Source organism: Sphaeramia orbicularis, chromosome 1, assembly GCF_902148855.1.
Source record: "Sphaeramia orbicularis chromosome 1, fSphaOr1.1, whole genome shotgun sequence".
In the NCBI taxonomy this organism is placed as follows: domain Eukaryota; kingdom Metazoa; phylum Chordata; class Actinopteri; order Kurtiformes; family Apogonidae; genus Sphaeramia; species Sphaeramia orbicularis.
The window spans coordinates 1,599,915-1,618,743 of NC_043957.1; the positions used below are offsets into that span (position 1 = coordinate 1,599,915).

At 39.5% G+C, this 18,829-nt stretch overlaps 2 protein-coding genes across 5 annotated transcripts; both read right to left on the minus strand.

The window, feature by feature from the left end:
* Positions 1-1,101: 1,101 nt before the first annotated feature.
* On the minus strand, positions 1,102-12,314 carry LOC115429579 (zinc finger protein 239-like). 3 transcript variants are annotated; one of them, XR_003936808.1, is made up of 4 exons: positions 12,240-12,314; positions 7,872-7,953; positions 4,117-5,423; positions 1,102-1,135 (listed from the first exon to the last, which is right to left on the minus strand). XR_003936808.1 is itself a non-coding variant. In XM_030149174.1 (3 exons), exons 2-3 carry the CDS (start codon positions 7,887-7,889, stop codon positions 4,335-4,337), a joined length of 1,104 nt encoding a protein of 367 aa, XP_030005034.1. In that variant the 5' UTR covers positions 7,890-7,953; positions 12,240-12,314; the 3' UTR covers positions 3,626-4,334. The 3 variants fall into 3 exon arrangements, 2 of the variants coding, with proteins under 2 accessions (XP_030005034.1, XP_030005021.1); XM_030149174.1 differs by lacking the exon at positions 1,102-1,135 and having other exon boundaries at positions 3,626-5,420; XM_030149161.1 differs by lacking the exon at positions 1,102-1,135 and having other exon boundaries at positions 3,626-5,423.
* A 2,483-nt stretch (positions 12,315-14,797) lies between these two features.
* On the minus strand, positions 14,798-17,474 carry LOC115426227 (E3 ubiquitin/ISG15 ligase TRIM25-like). 2 transcript variants are annotated; one of them, XM_030144234.1, is made up of 2 exons: positions 17,443-17,474; positions 14,798-16,497 (listed from the first exon to the last, which is right to left on the minus strand). In XM_030144234.1, the coding sequence occupies exon 2, from the start codon at positions 15,755-15,757 to the stop codon at positions 14,897-14,899; it is 861 nt and encodes a 286-aa protein (XP_030000094.1). In that variant the 5' UTR covers positions 15,758-16,497; positions 17,443-17,474; the 3' UTR covers positions 14,798-14,896. The 2 variants fall into 2 exon arrangements, with proteins under 2 accessions (XP_030000094.1, XP_030000100.1); XM_030144240.1 differs by having other exon boundaries at positions 15,773-16,497.
* Between the last annotated feature and the right edge of the window lie 1,355 nt (positions 17,475-18,829).

An 18,829-nucleotide genomic window follows, 5' to 3' on the forward strand; every position in this document is an offset into this window, starting at 1 on the left:
TGTTCTAACCCTAAATTTCTAAATATTTTTCCTGCTCTGACTGTAAATAACAATTTTCTACCACAACTAACATCTACTTTCTTGAAATCTCACCGAGGAAGAAAAATCTACCATTATACTTTCTAAACTATTTTTGAATGTTTGTATATTATGTCTGGCTGTATATACATTAACGAAGGTCCAGTACTTGGGGGGGGGGGGGGGGGGGGTGCTGCTGGATAGGAACTGGATACAACAGTTTCATGTACAAGTTGTATGTTTCTGTTGTACAAATAAAAAGATCTGATAAAAAAATAAACTTTAGAAACTATTGGACATAAATATTGGGGACACATCATGTCTACAGCTGTCCTGTCATGAGGATTTAACATAAAAACATCAATATTAATAATCAATATGATATTTATCCCAATATAAAACTATATTATGACAGAAAAGAAACACTTGAATTCGTAGTGTCCCAATACTTTTGTCCATACAGTGTATGACTTAGCTAATTATGCTATGAGGCTAATGATATCAAGCATTTGTGCTACAAACACTTTGAAATGTATTAAAACTAATGTTTAAACACACTTGTCTGAATTGTTGGTTCAGATGCATTTCAATTTTTGGCATCATCACTGACGTTCAGCAAAAGACCTGAGATACGAAGAAATCATAATGTTAAGAAAATGAATATGCAGCACATACATACTGTACAGCCGTGGAAAAAATGATTAGACCACCCTAGTTTTCTTCAGTGTCTTGTTCATTTTAATGCCTGGTCCAATTAAAGGTACATTCATTTGGACAAATATGACGATAACAACACAAATAGCTCACAGTAGTTTAATTTCAGAGCTCATATCTATCCATTTAACATGTTTTTCTTGACAATAACCAAAATCCCTTTGAGATTGCTGAGATTAAAGTCATAATTCTGAGAAAAAAAAAGTCTGAATTCTGACTTTTCTCAGAATTCTAACTTTTAATCTCAAAATTGACTTGTTTCTCAGAATTCTGACTTCAATCTCAGAACAATAATGAAAAAAAAAATTTTTCAAGTCAGAATAATCACAGAAAAATAAAAATATATATATTGGACCTTAATTTAAAGTGTTTTTTCCAGTGGCCCTAATCTTCTTCTGTAAAACTACAACACTGAATTATGTCTCAACTTATCATTTCTACATGAGCATTATGGATCGGCTCTACAAACGCACAAAACATTTAATAACCGGCAGAATATGTTAAATTGTGCTTAGTTTTCTTTAGATATTTCAGGTTGTTCATATTTCATCTGGTTATCACATTTTATTGTTAAAGGATAGTTAGTTAATGTAATTTTTTTTTCATAATTTAATGTTATGTTTTTGCACTAAAACAAAGACAAATTCGAGTTGTCATTATTATAGGTTTTTATCTTGTTATTTTAATTGAGATCACACTGGTTTGAATGTGGAACCTGAACTAAAATGAGTTCCACAGCCTTTACTGTTAACATCTTCAGCGTCATTTTGGCACTTCGCAAATTCATCCCTCGGGTCGTTTTAACCTTTGGCGTTTCGATTTTGAGCCACGTTCCGTATGTTTGAACCCCTATTCTATAGGGTTTAATGGTTTATGTACAGCAGGAAAAACAAAAGAGCTGCACAGAACTGTACAGCAGTGGATTAGAAGGGATTAGAACTGTTCTGGCACTGGTATGTTGGCAAACTGATCAGAAAAACACACCACTAATGTCATTTTGTCTATAAATCCTCTGGTGGATTTCCTCTAAAATATACAGAAATCCACCTGTTTTCAAACACAGTCATTTCATTAATGTTTCGTTCCAAAGGCACTCCGCAGTGGTTCCCAGACAGACCAGTTAGTGTTATTTCAGGCAGTTCCACAGCACAGTTACAGCCATTTTGTGTTTCAGTTAAAAAATTCAAATTTATGTTTGGACACACATTATATGAATATGTGAGTAATAAATACTAATAAAAGTAAAAAAGTAATAATAATAGTATCAGTTTTAACTTCATTATGTGATGTGGTCCTATTGGCTGCTGAGCTTATAGAAAGGAAATGAAGGAAATATTTAGAAATATTTTAAAGTAAAATGACGACAGAATATTGTTAGGATTCCAGGTTCTTTTGTTTGGTTTTGTCTATCGTCTTTTTTAATCCGTTTTATGTCTATTGTCCCTTCGGTTTTTTTTTTTCTCTGTCATTTCTTTGTTTTCTGTCTATTGTCTTCTAACGTGTGTGTGTGTGTGTATATATATATATATATATATATATATATATATATATATATATATACATATATATATGTATATATATGTATATATATATATATATACACATATCTGTATATTATGTCTGTTGTCTTGGTTCGTGTCTATTGTCATCTATCAGTTTTGGAGGGTTTTTTTGTTTTCCTTCATGGCTATTGTCTTTTTTTGTTTTGTTTTTTGCCTATTGTTTTTTGTTTTGTTTTTTTTATTTCTGGTGACTTTTAGTTCTTGGTGTCGTGATTTTGTAAGTAAAAATAAATATGATTTCAAAAAAAAAAAAAAAGGAAATGAAATGAAGAGAAGTGGAAGCCTGGAGCATCACACTCTTTTGACCGTCACGTAACTTGATTTAGGAATACCTCTTTTGTTTGCATCAATTTAAGTTTTTTTTTAACATATATTTATTTGAATTTTGAATATTAGTCACAGTACACAGATACAAAGTGAACAGACATACAGTACAATATGAACTACAGTAACCTCTGTCCCAACCCCACATCTCATCTATCAAGGTTTACAAAGAGGAGAAAGTAAATGCATAAATAAAAAAAATAAAGAACATAAATATATACAAAGTTACAAAATTAAATGCATTGTGACTTGTGGTTTCTTGTTGTTGTGATTTTGTAAGTAAAAATAAAAAGGATTTCCAAAAAAACCAAAACTTAATTAATTCATCTTTTGTTTGCATCAATGTAAGTTTTAGTAAAGACAAGAAACTGAAAAGTGTGGATTCCAGACCCTTTATTTACTCATACGTGTCTCGTACAGAAGAACTCTGAGGTCCAAGGTCAGTGCGTTCACTCACTGCACAGTTGTATCATATCCTGTAATAACGATGCTCCTCTAAATATTTTTGTGTCGGGGGTTTTTATTTACGGGGACACTGAGTTTGGTCTCATAATTTAAATGTTCGGCACTAAAAATCACTTCAAACGATTGTCCTCAACCACCAAGAAACAGTACCTCTTACCAGCCTTCATTATGAAACTGCTAAATTAAATTAATTAAATTAGTTAAATCCAGTTTTAACTATACATGTTAAGGCCTCGTCAGTAGGAATTCTGGCACTAATAGGCGCTAAACCAGGTGAAACCACATCAACAGCAGAAAACAGAATAATTCCTTGTTTAAAGTGTGAAGTTTGTTTTCTGGTTCAAATGAAGCGTCAGCTCAGAGGAGGCGGGCTGACATTTTGTTCATGTTGTTATATTTTAACTTGTTTTAATGTATTTGATTTTATTGTCTCTTAATGCTTTAATTGTATTCACTGTGCTTTTTAATCCTCTGTACAGCACCTTGGTCCACTGCGGCTGTTTTAAAGTGCTTTATAAAGAAAGTTGGACTTTTTCTCAGAAAGGTAACACTTGAGTTTTTTTCAGTTTTTAGGAAATAAGTTGAGCATTAGAAGGCACAGACGCTGCTTTAGGTGAGTGTTTTGCTACAGTTTGATGGTTTCTGTTCTGTAGATGTTGGGAACTTTGAAGTGTCTTAACCTGGGGGAAAAAAAACTGCATTTTTGGAAACAATTTTTGAAAGAAGGGGATTTTCTGCATAAAATGAACATAATAGATCTTCAATATGACATTCTGATCCTCTGTTTTTTGGAATATTATCTGTTTCCCAACATCATTTGTTCTTAATTTATATCATTCATTTACATGCAGATTATCATGTCTTTAATGTGTAATGGAAACACTTGTTTTGGCTTTAAGTCCCATTTATGACAAACTTTTCTTTCCTTGTCACGTTTTCTCATCTTTCAGTGCAATTTTATTTATTCATGTACCAACAAATGACTAAAAATCTTCCTCGTAGTTGTGACATTTGTTGAATATTCATTGTCCACTTTACTGTACGTTTCGACATGGCAGTTCTTTCATTAACTGTTCATGCTTTGCTAATGGTGTTATTCATGTTGTAGATTAAGAACCACTGCACTACCGCCTCCTGTTTCACTAATGTGAGAACCTTCAATTGTTTAGCTTAAGTGCTGACAGTTGTTTTTGAAGATACAATCCTTTTTCCATCGAGCTGCACTGCCATTACTGCAGACAGTTCTTTCCTTTAGCCGACCACTCGTACTTCTATACATCCTGTGGACTCCTCGTCGTCTGTTTCCACACAGCGGTGTCTCTTTAACGAGTGCGGCTGAGTAAACCACCTCTTACACTTGGAGCACCAGTACGGCTTCTCTCCGGTGTGGACTCGCAGGTGTCGGTTGTAACTGTGCGGGTGATTGAAACACTGGCCGCACTGTTCACACCTGTACGGCTGCTCTCCGGTGTGGATTCGCAGGTGTCGACTGTAGTTACTCAGCCGACCGAAGCCTTTCCCGCACTCGTCGCACTTGTACGGTTTCTCTCCGGTGTGGGTCAGCACATGCTGCTTGTACGTCTTTGAAATGGAGAAACTCTGTCCGCAGTCTTCGCAGCGGTACGGTTTCTCTCCGGTGTGGATACGCATGTGTGACTTCAGGTTTCCCAGCTGAGAGAAACCCCGCCCACAGTGATTACAGCAGTACGGTTTCTCCCCCGTATGGACGCGCAGATGTATCTTGTATCCGCTCACATCACTGAAACTCTTTCCACATTTATCGCACTGGAAGGGCTTCTCACCGGTGTGATTTCGCAGATGTACGCTGAAATGTCCCGACTGACTAAAACTCTTCCCACAGAAGTCACACTGGTAGGGTTTCTCCCCACTGTGACTCACCTGATGCCGCTTGTATGAACTCAGAAAACTAAAACTCTTTGGACACTGGTCGCAGACGTACGGTTTCTCTCCCGTGTGGACTCGCATGTGGGTCTTATAATTGCTGAAGTAGCTGAAACTCTTCCCACACTGCTCACAGCGGTACGGCCCGCTGTGTCCACTCAGGTGTTCTCTGTACGAGCTCTGGCCGGTGAAACGCTCCCCACACTGGTCACAGCGGTGCACGGTTCCTGGTGGTTCTGGGGGTTCTTCAACATGAGTCTGCAGGTGCATGGTGTATGCACCGGGCTGCTGAAAACTGCTGTCACACTGTTCACATGTAAAGAGTTTTTCTGCAGCGTGACTGAGTTCATGTTTTTTCAAGCTACGCAAGCGATGGAAAGATTTCTTACACTTTGGACACTGATGAGGTCTGATTCCCTCTGAGAGCGTCGGCTTCTCCTGAAAAAAACACAGAAAAGAAGGTGAGAACACAGGAGTTTAGGTTCATCACAGTATATGATTCTGTATACATACTTACACTTTTCTTCCTTTAAACTGTTTTGCACCACACACAAGAGAGTAGTCTCTTTTAATTTCATTGTTCATATGTATTTATTTATTTATTTTAAACATGCAAAGAAACTAAATAAAACAAAACAAAGCAAATTAAGACAAAAACAAAACATTTAAATGGACAGAATCTATCTTCAGCACATACAAGTCTGAATTCTGCAAAAGGAGTAGGAAGAAGAAGTCTAAACTGATTTAATCCAACCCCTCAGTGCTTTTACACCTTTATCACGAACTGAATACAACAATCAAACAATACATTTTTACTCATTTTAGCATCGAACCACAACTAATCCATCCTGCAGTAACTGAATTCTCCACACCAGTCTGTTCATGTCAGTGCAGTCACACAAACAGACTCAACAGTTCAACAGTTTTCTTCACTAATTCCAGCAGATTTATCAGTTCAACATCATCCACAAACAAACAGGCCTCAGTGTCATTATTAAATACTGGACCTCTCAACAATCAATTCTTTATATCTTTTTTTTAAACTGAATTCTGTTTGATATTTGTTTGATCTCCACACACAGTTTTCCTCCACACGTGGTCATACAGAAACTTTTTAACCTAGTGCGTACTTTATGAATCTGTACATTAAATTTTCCCTGTAAATCATAACCTCCCTCTGTTTCACAAAACATGTCTTGAATATTGCCCAGTATTCTATTCTACTATTCTATTCTATTCTATTCTATTCTATTCTATTGAATTCTATTCTATACGTAGATATATAATACTTCTGGTTTTGCTTTATGTTTACCATACCCATGTTGGTTTTTTGTAATTATCTTTTTATCTTTTTTTTCAGGCAGCATTATCTTATCAGCATTTTATACCATGTATATAAAGTCTATATATGTCAAGAAAAACAAACAAAAACATACTCATACAGGGGAGCAATGGCAGAAATAGTAAAAAATATACACAGCAACCTAAAATAGAGTTAATGGGAAAAGTGTTTTCCTATGTGTGTCTATGGCAAAAAATTTCAGTCTGGTCAAACAACTCAAGTACTGTAGTAATCTGTGCACACATGTACTGTATGAACTGTCGTGGTTAACTCTGCTGAAGTTTTGAGCTCAATAGTTTTTATTTGTACTTTTTTCTATGTCTGGTTTGCAATTGCACAATTATCTTGTTGTTTGTTTATTTATTTATTTATTTTTGCTCTTGTTTTTGTCTTTCTCTTCGTCTCTCCTTCTTGTTCTATCTTTTATATGTTATTCTTGCTCTATGAAAGTTAGTGTATTTTTAGAATGTAATCCCCGTTTTATGCATTTGGCTGAAGCCGTTCAGTCTGAGCAGACTTTCCTGTATCTGTCATGTTTAACGGTTTTCTTCCAGTATGTTATGACTTTGTAATCTAAGTGATGTTTGTTAAGTTAGCTGTTTGTCCAGGACAACAGATGGAAGTTAGCTTCTCTGCTAAATCTGGTGCATGCATCTTGTTCTTTGTAACTAATTCTAATACACACTGTCCTGGAACTAAATAAATAAATAAATTCCATTCTTTCCTTTCAGAAACCCTTTGCCCCCGTATAAGATTAACACAGAACATTTAAAGTGTGTAGCATGAACCAAGGGTTTCCATGGGTCTCCATGCACGTTACCCTTATCAAGTAAAATCAGCTCTTAATAGTTATTCCAAAAACTGGTGAATTTGTAGGAACCAAGTCTGACAGAAAAAGTCAACTTCTCCATCCTATAGACGTCACCATCCCCATGTTTTATATCTTTTTTTCAGTGCTTCACCTATATCACAGGTGTCAAACATATGGTCCACGGGCCAAAACCAGCCCACCAAAGGGTTACCTCACCTCACCCTAACCCCTGCTGTGTGTGATCTTCATTCTAGAATATCTACTTTAGTTTGTAGTCGGGTGGATTCCCCTGAGGAGCTGATTCTGAGTACAGCAGGCTTGTGGCAAAATACTGGACTACAGTTGTGGAAAAAGTTATTAGACCATCAAAAGTCCTCAGAAACAATGGTTCTGCAATCCAGTCCTAACTCCTGTGTGTGTCATGTGACTAAAACAGACAGAAAAGAAAACATGGAAAGAATCAAAGCACTGTTTTTGTCAGTACAATGACACAGATACTGATGGAAGAACTGAAGGGATTTTGGTTTTTATCCAGAAAACATGTTAAATGGATAGATCTCAGCTGTGAAATTAAACAACTATGAGACATTTTGTTGTTTGCATTATATTTGTCCAAACAAATGGACCTTTAGTTGGACCAGGCATTAAAATGAACAAGAAATTGAAGAAAACAAGGGTGGTCTAATAATTTTTTTTGCGACTGTACATTATAAAAATACATGCATGATCTCACCTCTTCTGAAGAACTCATTCTCCTCCTGACTGGGGGAAGATTCACAGGTTTGCAGTTTTCTCCTGGTTAGCACATTTGTTCTCTAAAATCATCAAGTAGAAACAAAATAGAATCATTTAATCACCTGTTGCATGATACGATCAGGAGACACTGTACACTTCAGCTAAATCTGTTCATCTAGTGGCAGGTTCATACAGATGGATGGAGATAACGACAGATTCTAAGATGAATGGAAAACATCTACATCGCCCCCTCCTGGCTGTGGTCATAAATGCTTCCTCTTCCAGTCTGGTAAAGGTTCATACTTTCTAACAAGTACAACTGTGTAGATCAGGGGTGTCAAACTCCAGTCCTCGAGGGCCAGTATCCTGCATGTTTTAGATGTTTCCCTCTTCCATCACACCTGGAAGCCATCACATCGCTATCAGGCTTCTGCAGAGCTGGATGAGCTGATCATTAATTGAACCAGGTGTGGCTGGAAAAGGGAAATATCTAAAACCTGCAGAATACTGGCCCTGGAGGACTGGAGTTTGACACCCCTGGAGTAGACAATTCATTTAGCAGACAGAGGGAGCTTTTATCTGCTTGACTAGTTTCAGCTACTTACTGTGGCCTTTGGCAGAAGCAGGGGCGTAACGGTACAGACAAATTTGGTTTGGTATATTTTCAATACAGGGGTCTTCAGTTCGATACAACTGGGGGGTGCATTTTGTAACTACCTTTGGGACACAGGACATTTCAACAAAATACTGTTCAGTCATTTGTGCATTAACAGGCACCCCTCATGTTATGTATTTTTGAATGTTCAATGTTCATCTATGGCAAACACTGTAATTTACTGAGTGTTTCTGAACGCCTCACAGTATTCCCTGAGGTGCTGTGAACATGACCTCACAGAAACACCACAGCAGAGGTACAGTGAAGGAGAAGAGGAGCAGGTTCACTGGATTTTGTCAACTTGAGTTAAAAAATAAAAACCTTTTTGCTATAAAGGAACCCGTGGACTCTTTTGTGCCACAAAGCTGCAACAAACCAAAAACCGAAACTTAACATGCTTTGAATGTCTGACCCATCTTCTGTGCCTCTGTTATACTCTCTGTTGTCATGTTTTGGGGTTTTTTGCAGCGGCGCTGGGAATACGCCACTGCTGAATGTATATAGAGGAAACGCTGCACATGGGTTCTGCTTGTGTCCACCCTGCTTCCACACTGTTTGTGTTCTTCACATACAGTCACAAAAAAATTACTAGACCATCAAAAGTCCTCAAAAACAAGGTTCTGCAATCCAGTCCTAACTCCTGTGTGTGTCATGTGACTAAAACAGACAGAAAAGAAAACATGGGATGAATAAAAGCACTGTTTTTGTCAGTACAATGACACAGATACTGATGGAAGAACTGAAGTGGTTTAGGTTTTTATCCAGTAATTCTAACACCAGCTGATCTACTTTTGACTGTTCTAGTTCAGTTATTTGTGCATTAACTGCCTCCACGTGTCTCCCCCTGCTTCACCCCCTCTCCCCCAGTCTCTCTCTATCCCTCTCTCTTTTCTCCTCCTTTACTCTCTCTCTTTAACCCTAACTGGTCCTGTCACTCGTCCGTCCTCCTCAGTCTGGCTCTGCTCCAGGTTTCTGCTGTTAAAGGTACTTTTTTCCTTCCACTGTCACCAGTCACTAGTGTTTGCTCCTGGAGGATTCTGTTGGGTTTCTGTAAATTGGTTTAGAGTCTGGTTTGGACCAACTCTGTATGTAAAGTGTCATGAGATAACTTTTGTTATGATTTGGTGCTACATAAATAAAATCTGATTGATTGATTGATTGATTGATCAAGAAAACATGTTAAATGGATAGATATCAGCTCTGAAATTAAACTACTATGAGCTATTTTTGTTGTTATTATTATATTTGTCCAAACAAATGGACCTTTAGTTGGACCAGCCATTAAAATGAACAAGAAACTGAAGAAAACAAGGGTGGTCTAATCAGTTTTTCCATGACTGTAGGCTACATGTATTCGTTCGGTACACCCCTGTATTGTATCGAAGGCCCTGAACTGAAACAGTTTGATATAATCGAGTGCACAGTTACAGCCCTAGTCAGAAGCATCATGTGATGTTGCTGGAATGTATCTTGTAGGCATAAAACCATATCACGGATTGGAATAACACCACGGTCATCTGTGATGAGGGTATTAAGTACCATCGCTGGATAAAAGAAGCCATAGAGATAAGGAAACACACACCACGTACAATGAACAGGGACGACGGCGCATACACCTGATCACACACCTGGGACGTGGTCCTGGAAAAGGTGTCAGACTGGCCAGTCCTCCTGAGCAGCCCACAAGACACAGCAGCGCAGGATCACATGACGCTTTGGACGAAGGCTACAGGAAGCAGCTGAAACTAGTCAAGCCTTTAAAAGCTGCTCCTGTCTGCTAAATGAATTATCTGCACAGCTTCCTCTTCCATGTTAATCTATGGGACGTTTCACACATATTTCAGTCATTTTTAGCAGATTTGATTTTAATACAGTTGAAGAACATTGCACTATTGTCATATCTGCTGCTGTTTGGTTCCATTATGCACCTTCTCACCTCATAACCATTAATGCATTTAACTACTGCTGCTACTGTAAATAGACTCTGACATGCACCCTTTGTAAAAGTAGCTTCCGGCTTTTTTGGCTCATGACCCCATTTTAACATCAGCAACAGCGACCCCAGACATTCAAAACAGAGACTTTTTTTTTTTTTTTTTGGGGGGGGGGGTTGTAAAAATGTATTTGTTTTGATCATGTAATTACTGTGCAACACTGGAGCGCCACAAGAAACTGTTCTGTCCCCCTTCCTCTTCACACTGTTCACATCTGACTTCCAGTCCAACTCAGACCGCTGCTTTCTTCAGAAATGTTCTGATGACTCAGCGGTTGTCGGTTGTATCAGAGGACAGGAGGAGGGGAGTACAGGGGCCTGGTTAAGGATTTTGTGGACTGGTGTGACCTCAACCACCTCCAAGTGAACATTTCCAAGACCAAGGAAATGGTTTTGGATTTTAGGAGGAAGAGGTCCAAACTGGTGCCAGTCACCATCCACGACACAGAGGTAGAAGCTGTCTCCAGTTCCAGGTACCTGGAAGTCCAGCTGGACCAGTTGGACTGGTCCTGTCAAATGGAGACTCTGCACAAGAAGGCCCAAAGTAGACTTTATTTCCTACGGAGATTAAAGTCTTTCAACATCTCCAAGCCTCTTGTGCACAGCTTCTACCAGACTGTGGGGGCTGCTGTCCTGTTTTTAGGTGTGGTGTGTTGGGGGGGGGGCTGGCATTTCAGACAGAAACAAACTGAACAAACTGATTAAGAAAGTGAGCTCCATCATCAGGATGGGACTGGACTGGACACAGTTCAGCAGGTGGATGGGCTGAGAATGCTCAGGAAACTGGACTCTATTTTGAAGAACGCATCTAACCCACTGCATCATCTGGAGGTGTTCAGAGAGAGCACCTTCAGCCACAGACTGACCCCCCCTCGGTCCAGAACTGAACGCAGTAGGAGGTCCTTCCTGCTGGCTGCCGTTAGACTTTTTAATACTGCTGTGCGATAAATTATTGTATGCTGTGCATACTTAGGTGTTTGGTTTATTGTATTATTTACATTAATTGTATTGTACATATTTATATATATATATATATATATATATATATATATATATATATGTAGTTGTTTTTTTTTTTTTTATTCTGTTTACTTCTTCATTCCATCGTTGGTTGTTTGTGGGATGTCTATTGTGATGGGTCAGTGTGTTTTTTTCTTGTACTGCTGCTGTAGTAACAAAACAATTTCCTACAAAGGATCCATAAAGTATCTATCTATCTATCTATCTATCTATCTATCTATCTATCTATCTATCTATCTATCTATCTATCTATCGTTAATTTTAGACCACATTATTTATTATTGTGTTTTATATTTCAGTATTAATTCTCATTCTTTACTTTGTATTCGGTACATAATGACTTATTTAATGTATTTTCCCCAGAAATTCCAAGTACCCCCATTTGAGAAAGACTGCCGTAAACTGTCACCGTCACACAAATCACGTCTGAGCTGGATTCACGTCAGTGTCCATTCAATACGATACCAGCCTGTGAGTGAAATCCAGCATTTCCAGTGAAATTATTTCCCAGTGATGCACATTACAAACTTGGTAAATCCCACCTGGTTCAGGTTATCACGAACATCCAAGCTAACTCTCTGACTACACCCTTCACTCACATTAGCTTCAGTAAAGTGACTACTTTTATATAACTTCTCCACCTCCAACTTCAACCTACCGATGACATAATGGACAAAAAACAAAAAGCGGAAAAATACCTTTAACAGCTTAAACACTTTGGGTCCTCCGCTTTTATTGGTGATGTTTTCTTTTCCCTGCAGACGCCGCCATCTTAAAACACCGGAAATGACGTCATTCCTCTTCTTCTTTGGTGGACCACACATCGCCACCTGCTGTACCGGAGCGTCATAGCAGCTTTAAACGAGTTCCAGTGGAAACTGGATGTGAACCCTCAACCACCAAAAGCATCTTCTGATAGAAAAGGTGTCATGACCTGGCTCCAAAGGTCACAACAATAAAGGGGAGACCACAGCATGTTAAACTTAACAAGTTATCTTTATTGAACATATTGAATCAAATTGAATAATCAAATAAATCTTAAATCAGTCAGTTGGACCAAATTAAAGATTTGATTATATGAAGGATGGAAGTCAGTTCAGTCAGTGGTGTGAAATATGCATGAGTGGAAATAGAGTGTGTGAAAGTGTTGTGAGCTGCAGGTAAAAATAAATTAACCAAACCAAACAGCCATTATGGATACCTGAGGAGAGAAGGGCAGGTCAGGTCAGACAGAATGGGATGAGTGGAGCAGCTGAAGTCATCTGTGCACACCAGGCCCAGGTGTGCAGCAGGACTGACCAGCTGCACCTCACAGCCACCAGCTGGACACACACCTCCAAGCTGACCACACAACCTGATGACGGTCACCACAAAAGTTGAACCCATAAGGACCCAGTGTGACTTCTGCGGCACTTCCCAAAGGATTTTTTCTCTATATTTAACCTTTCCTTAGTGATCTACCACCATTTATTACAATATTATCCTCTGAATTTAGCATTTTTTCCAGTGAAAATGATCTATTTTCCTATGTTTAATTCACTGATCATGCAGATGTTCATAAAAGCTCAGAGTAAAATCACAAAGTATTAATTAAAACAGAAAAAAACTGAAAAAAGTGACCTTTTCAGTCCAGTCTGTCTTTAACTGAACATAACCCCAGTGTGTCCACCCACTGTCACTGATCCAGCTCCATGGGTTTGACTGGGGAATCAATGTTTCAAGTTTTTATCCATTTTGTTGCTTATTTTCCCCATGTTATTAATTATTTTGTCTATTTTCTTATTTATTTTCATTCATTTTGTTCATTTACTTTATTTATTTTTTAATTTTGTAAAAAAAAATGTGTTCAGTTTATGGCTTATTTTGTTCATGTTATGTATTATATTGTTGATTTATTATGACAGTGTTTCCACGGCAACTACGGAGCCTCTGAAGGTCCAAATGGGTCATATCTGATGACCATGAAAAGACGACAAACTGTATTTTACACCAATTATTTACATGTATTGATAAGATTAGTGGATCAGCAGTTTAGATCAGTAGTTGCTTTTGGTCGATGGTGGATGTTCAGGTCTTCATGGTTTAAATAAATACAAAATGCTCTTCTGCAACACTGACTCACCATAAAATCCACGTAGTTTGATGAAAGAAGATGCTTGATTTTAATTATTGTTAGTGATATATTTTGTTGAAAATGTACTTTTACGAATGGAATTCTAAAAGTAATGTGATGGACCTGTATGTGGAGGACGTGGTGGGTTATGTAACTGTAGGTAAAGCTGTGTCAAAGTGAAAGTGAGCACCCCTCACCTTATCATTGACTACCTGCTGCTCCCCAAAAACAAATTTACAACAATGTCACTTGCGACCCCCACCCCCCAATCAACCATGACATCCAATCAGTATTGGGTACTGCAACATGATATCATGAACTGCGTACAGATAACACACCCCTTTTAATTGCTGTGTCATCTGTATGCATTATAAGCTTTCTGCGTGTATGTTCACACCGCGTACAATAACAAGCGATTAGCAGCTAGCATGATACGTGGTTAGAGCAATTAGTAGTTGGGGTTAGCGATTAGTGGCTTGCGCAATTAGGGTTCGGCTTAGGGTTAGCGGTTACAGATATGTAAACTGGCGATCTCAGTGTACATTAATGCGCCATCAAACAGCGTTGAATAACATGCGAAAGGATGAAAATGCATCTGTATAGCACGCCAAATGTAATAAGAACTGGCGTGACATACAACACGATTTCATGAGCTCAGTGTGGGTATTGACCGATACTCAAGGCCCCAGGATCAGTATCAGCATCAGAACGGAAAAAGTCAGTTCACTGCATCCCTGTACATCAGCAGACCCACACTGGAGAGAAACCATGAAACCATACAGGTGTTCACAGAGAAAAAGATCATTTATTTATTTGACAACATGAAAGTTACACCAGTGTTTAATAAAATGAAGGAACCCTGTCTTCAAACCAGCTCAACGCTTGTTTTTATCGATATATAGCTTTAGATCAGTGGTTACCAAACTTTTTCAGCTGGTAACCCTACATCAGTTTGATTTCTCATCAACAATTTTCAAATATACAAAAATTAGTCATGAATTGCCGTACGGTCTGTAGTTGAACTAACTCTTCCCACTGTCTAAATAATGCTGAACTAAATGCATTTTCCTGGAATGTTTGAAAACCAATCAAATAATAAAAGACAACATCAAAAATCCTTTCCAACAAAGTGACAGAACTTTCCATTCCATTTTCCAGTCCGAACTGTGTTATAAAAGGAGCGTCCAAAGACAACTGGGACCTTTTAAGAATAACACAGTGTTTTTCTGACAGGAGTGATGATCACAGGAGCACAGTCATTCCACTGAGACTGAAATAAGGGCGGAGTTTCTCCTCGAAGCAGCAGCCAGTCATGGAATAGGTGAGCTCTGCAGTATCTACGTCGTAAAATGAGACCAGACCCTCCTCATAATCCACAAACACTCCCACCTTCTGAGGACTAGACTTCAGCTGCAGACAGACAGGAGGACTACCATAACCATAGTAGTGATCTCCATTTCTCAAACCCATGGTCCAGTTACTGCTCTCAGGTCTGAGTGTGACACGTTGCTTCCTGTTTATGGACTCCTTGACCACTCCTAAAGTCCAGTGAGTCACCCCTTTGACCTGAACCTCAAAATAAAATCTGCCTGAAGAGAAACTCTGCTTTCCTAAAACAGAGGGTGAATGAGAAAACCTCTGTGGATTGTCTGGAAGCTTCCTCCAACATCCACCGTCATGAACCTGTTTCCCATCGTCAGACAGGACGAGTCTAGGATGAGCTGTATCTGGATCCAGAGTCACGTCCACCTCGAACCGCTGGACCCTCCTTATCTCACCTTTCACCGACATCATCACTTTTCTGAGTTCGTCCTCCAGCTGAGTCACGGCTTCCACCACAGTGTCCTCGTATGCCGGTGGACGGACGCTGACCTTTCCCCAGGTCTTCATGGGCGGAGCAGATTCAACAGATGTGGACGTTTGGACCAAGTGGAGCTGGTCTTCAGAACCTGAGAGCTGCTCCACCTCAGTGCTTCTCTTCTCCAGCTCACAGATTTCCTGTTCCAGCTCTTTGATGACGTCTTCAGCCTGTTTCTCGGTGGTTCTCTGCTTTTCTTGGATCTTCTCTTTGAACTGGTTCAGACTTCTCTGAACAGACTCCATCAGAGCAGTGTAGACCTCAACACCTTCTGCTGTCTCTCTGTCTGCAGTTTTCTTACTGAGCTCCACTGACCGTTGGATCTCCTGGATCTTCAGTCATCTCTCCTGGATCATTTGCATGAGTTCAGCCCCCGTCCTCCTCAGCTCTGCCCTCACTCTTTCATATTCTTCCTTCAGAGGAACTATGTTGTGGTTCTTGTGGTCTAAAACTGTGCAGATCATGCAGACACATGTGCGGTCGCTTTTATAGAGCAGCTCCAGAGCTTTGTTGTGTTCCCTACACATCCTGTCCTCCAGGTTCTCCACCGGGTCGATCAGCTGATGTCGGCTCAGGCCTGAAACGGTCAGATGAGGCTGTAGATGAGCGTCACAGTAGGAGGTCAGACACACCAGGCAGGACTTCAGCGCCTTCAGTTTGGAGGCAGTGCAGACGTCACAGGGAACTTCTCCTGCTTTGGCAGCTCGTAGCTCTGAGCTGCTGCTGTTCACTTCCTGTCGACTGTTCTGTCTGAACTGCTCCACCATCTCTGAGATAAAAGTGTTGACGTGTAGCTCAGGTCGTGGGTTAAAAACCATCTTACACATGGGACACAGGTACTGGTCGCTGTTATCCCAGTGCGCGGTGATGCACTTTTTGCAGAAGTTGTGTCCACATGATGTGGTGACCGGATCAGTGAACACATCCAGACAGATGGAGCAGAGAAACTGGTCTTCAGATGGCACATGGATGATGGTAGCCATATCTGTACACTGAAACAGATTAGAGAGAAATGATGAAGTGTTTGTTAGTTTTTCACTGAAAGAGGAAACGCTAATAACTACTGACTCCTGTCACTGGATGTTTCTAAATCAAAACAACAGCAAAAACATCATTCATCAAGTCATCATCAGCTGGGTTTCCTTCACAGTTTTCCACAAATTGAAGCGATATTTCTACAATTTCGACAAAGTACAAAAACTACTTGTAGATGTTTCCATTGAAGATTATTTGGCTTCTGATGCGTGATTCTAGTAAAGTCCCGACATGCCATAATTTTCTTAAATACTGTATAGTTCTCGAAAGACGCCCATTTAAGGGCGTAGACACACTAACCCGACTGCTGATCATCACCAGAACAGGAAGCCTGACTGATCAGTCAGCTCCCATCTCCCCAACACCGTCAAAAAAGTGTGAATGTTGGGGTGACTTTTTGTAAAAAACAATGTCACCGAGAAGCTAAGCGAGGGAAAAAAATCTTTATCTGCCAGACGTGCTGCTAAACAATAAAACTACAATAAAACTACTTCCTCTTGGAGAGAGCTCATAGTGTCCTCCTATATTTTTTGTAGTGCTGATGTGAGGAACATTTTGACACTGGTTTCATGTCTCTTGGACATTCCTGCTGCTGCTATGGCGGTTTCCATGTTTTTTGACATAGGTGGTGCTAGAGAGCCCATTTTGGCACCTACGGGGTTAATTTTTGCATTTTATCCAATTTTTCGAAGGACCTGACATACGTGCCAAATTTGGTGAGTTTTGGAGCATGTTTAGGGGGTCAGAATCCAGTTCAAAGTGGCGGACAGAAAATAATAAAAAATGAACAAAAACAAAACAATAGGGGCCTTGGCTTCTGGCAGGCCCCCCCACTGTGTGAGGGGACCTGCCCTCTTGGCTCAGTCCCTAAAAAAGAGCAGAAAGTTTCACTCACCTCAGCTGAAGCAGTAAATAGAAGCAGCTCTGCTGTTTGAGCTTCAGGACGATAAAGAAGTGATGAATGCAGCTGAATTTCAGAGTTCATCTGTCTGTAACTGCATCAGTGGGATGTGGCTTTAACTTCCTTTTCCAACCTGAAGCTCAGGTGCGTTTCCTGTCCAGCTCCGCCTTCAGCTGCAGCTGATTGGTGCAGGTTCATTTCCTCGATCAGTGTTTTTTTGTCTAAATATTCTAGTGACAGAATGAAACAAAACCTGTTCTGGAGTGCTGAGGTTTTATCTCCAAACTTTTTCCAGGACAAACAGCGTCTTTGTGTCCTACTCTGCCCCCACAGGATTAACAAGTCCTGTTAGTAATCATACATACAGCTTCATTCTCACAGTTTTTTGTTCGACTTTACTGAGAATATTCACATTTACAGGCAAACAGCTGCTGTTATACAATATCAGTATTCTTCACATTCTTCACTTCTGTTTTTTTCTGAACTCTACAGACATCACTGTGAACTTAGTGAACGTATGGTCAAGTTTTGGCGATGACAAAAACGGACTTTTTGCTTAAATGTTATTTGTTTGCTAATAAAAGTCTATGAAAGTTGATTTGTTCGTCGGTGTACCTCACAAACACATAGAAAAACAGAAAAAAAGAAAAACACTGACAAAAACTGAAGCAGCAAAGCAAGTGAAAACAAAATGTCACTGACTTTACTGCAATGTCAATACAGGAACACTAGGGGTCAGTGTTACTCCACCATCTGTGCTGTCTGCATCTGACCCTTCCTTAAAACTGCACAAGAGTCATTATATCAGTACTTGTATTTATTATATTAACATTTAAATATTGTTTTTATCCATGTTTAATATTGAGATGAACAAATACAAAACTGAATGATACTGTTTTCCATTCCACATTCATCCTGTTTTGTGAGTGTTTGTCATTTCCACACATAAACCCTCTTCTGTTTAACACTAATCCACCTTCAAACTGAGAAAACAGCTCAATGTGCATCGATTTCTATTCAGCCCCGGTGGTTTCAGAACCAGGTACACACTCCTATTCCAGGTCTGTCATGGGCTTTTTCCCAGACTGTCGCCTTAGTTTCCCATCTCATCTGTCACTATCAAAACAAAAGTGTACCAGAGTAGAAATAAAAGAGCAGGAGGTTTGTTTTTCCTCTGCTTCACTGTGTCCTAAAAGTAACAGCTGATGGTCATCACTGGTCACATGGTCTGTGATGAGAATAAGAGGACAGGATACGTTCCAAATGTACATGATCTGCATTTATGGCATTAAACAAATTAAAGGTGGAGTAAGCCATTCCACAGAATGATGTCATATGAGGTCAAACGCATGCATTGGTTCAAAGCCCAGAAGCTCCGCCC

Coding starts and splice junctions, on each gene's coding strand:
- LOC115426227 (XM_030144234.1), bottom strand. CDS start 15,757: ATGGAGTCTGTTCAGAGAAGTCTGAACCAGTTCAAAGAGAAGATCCAA.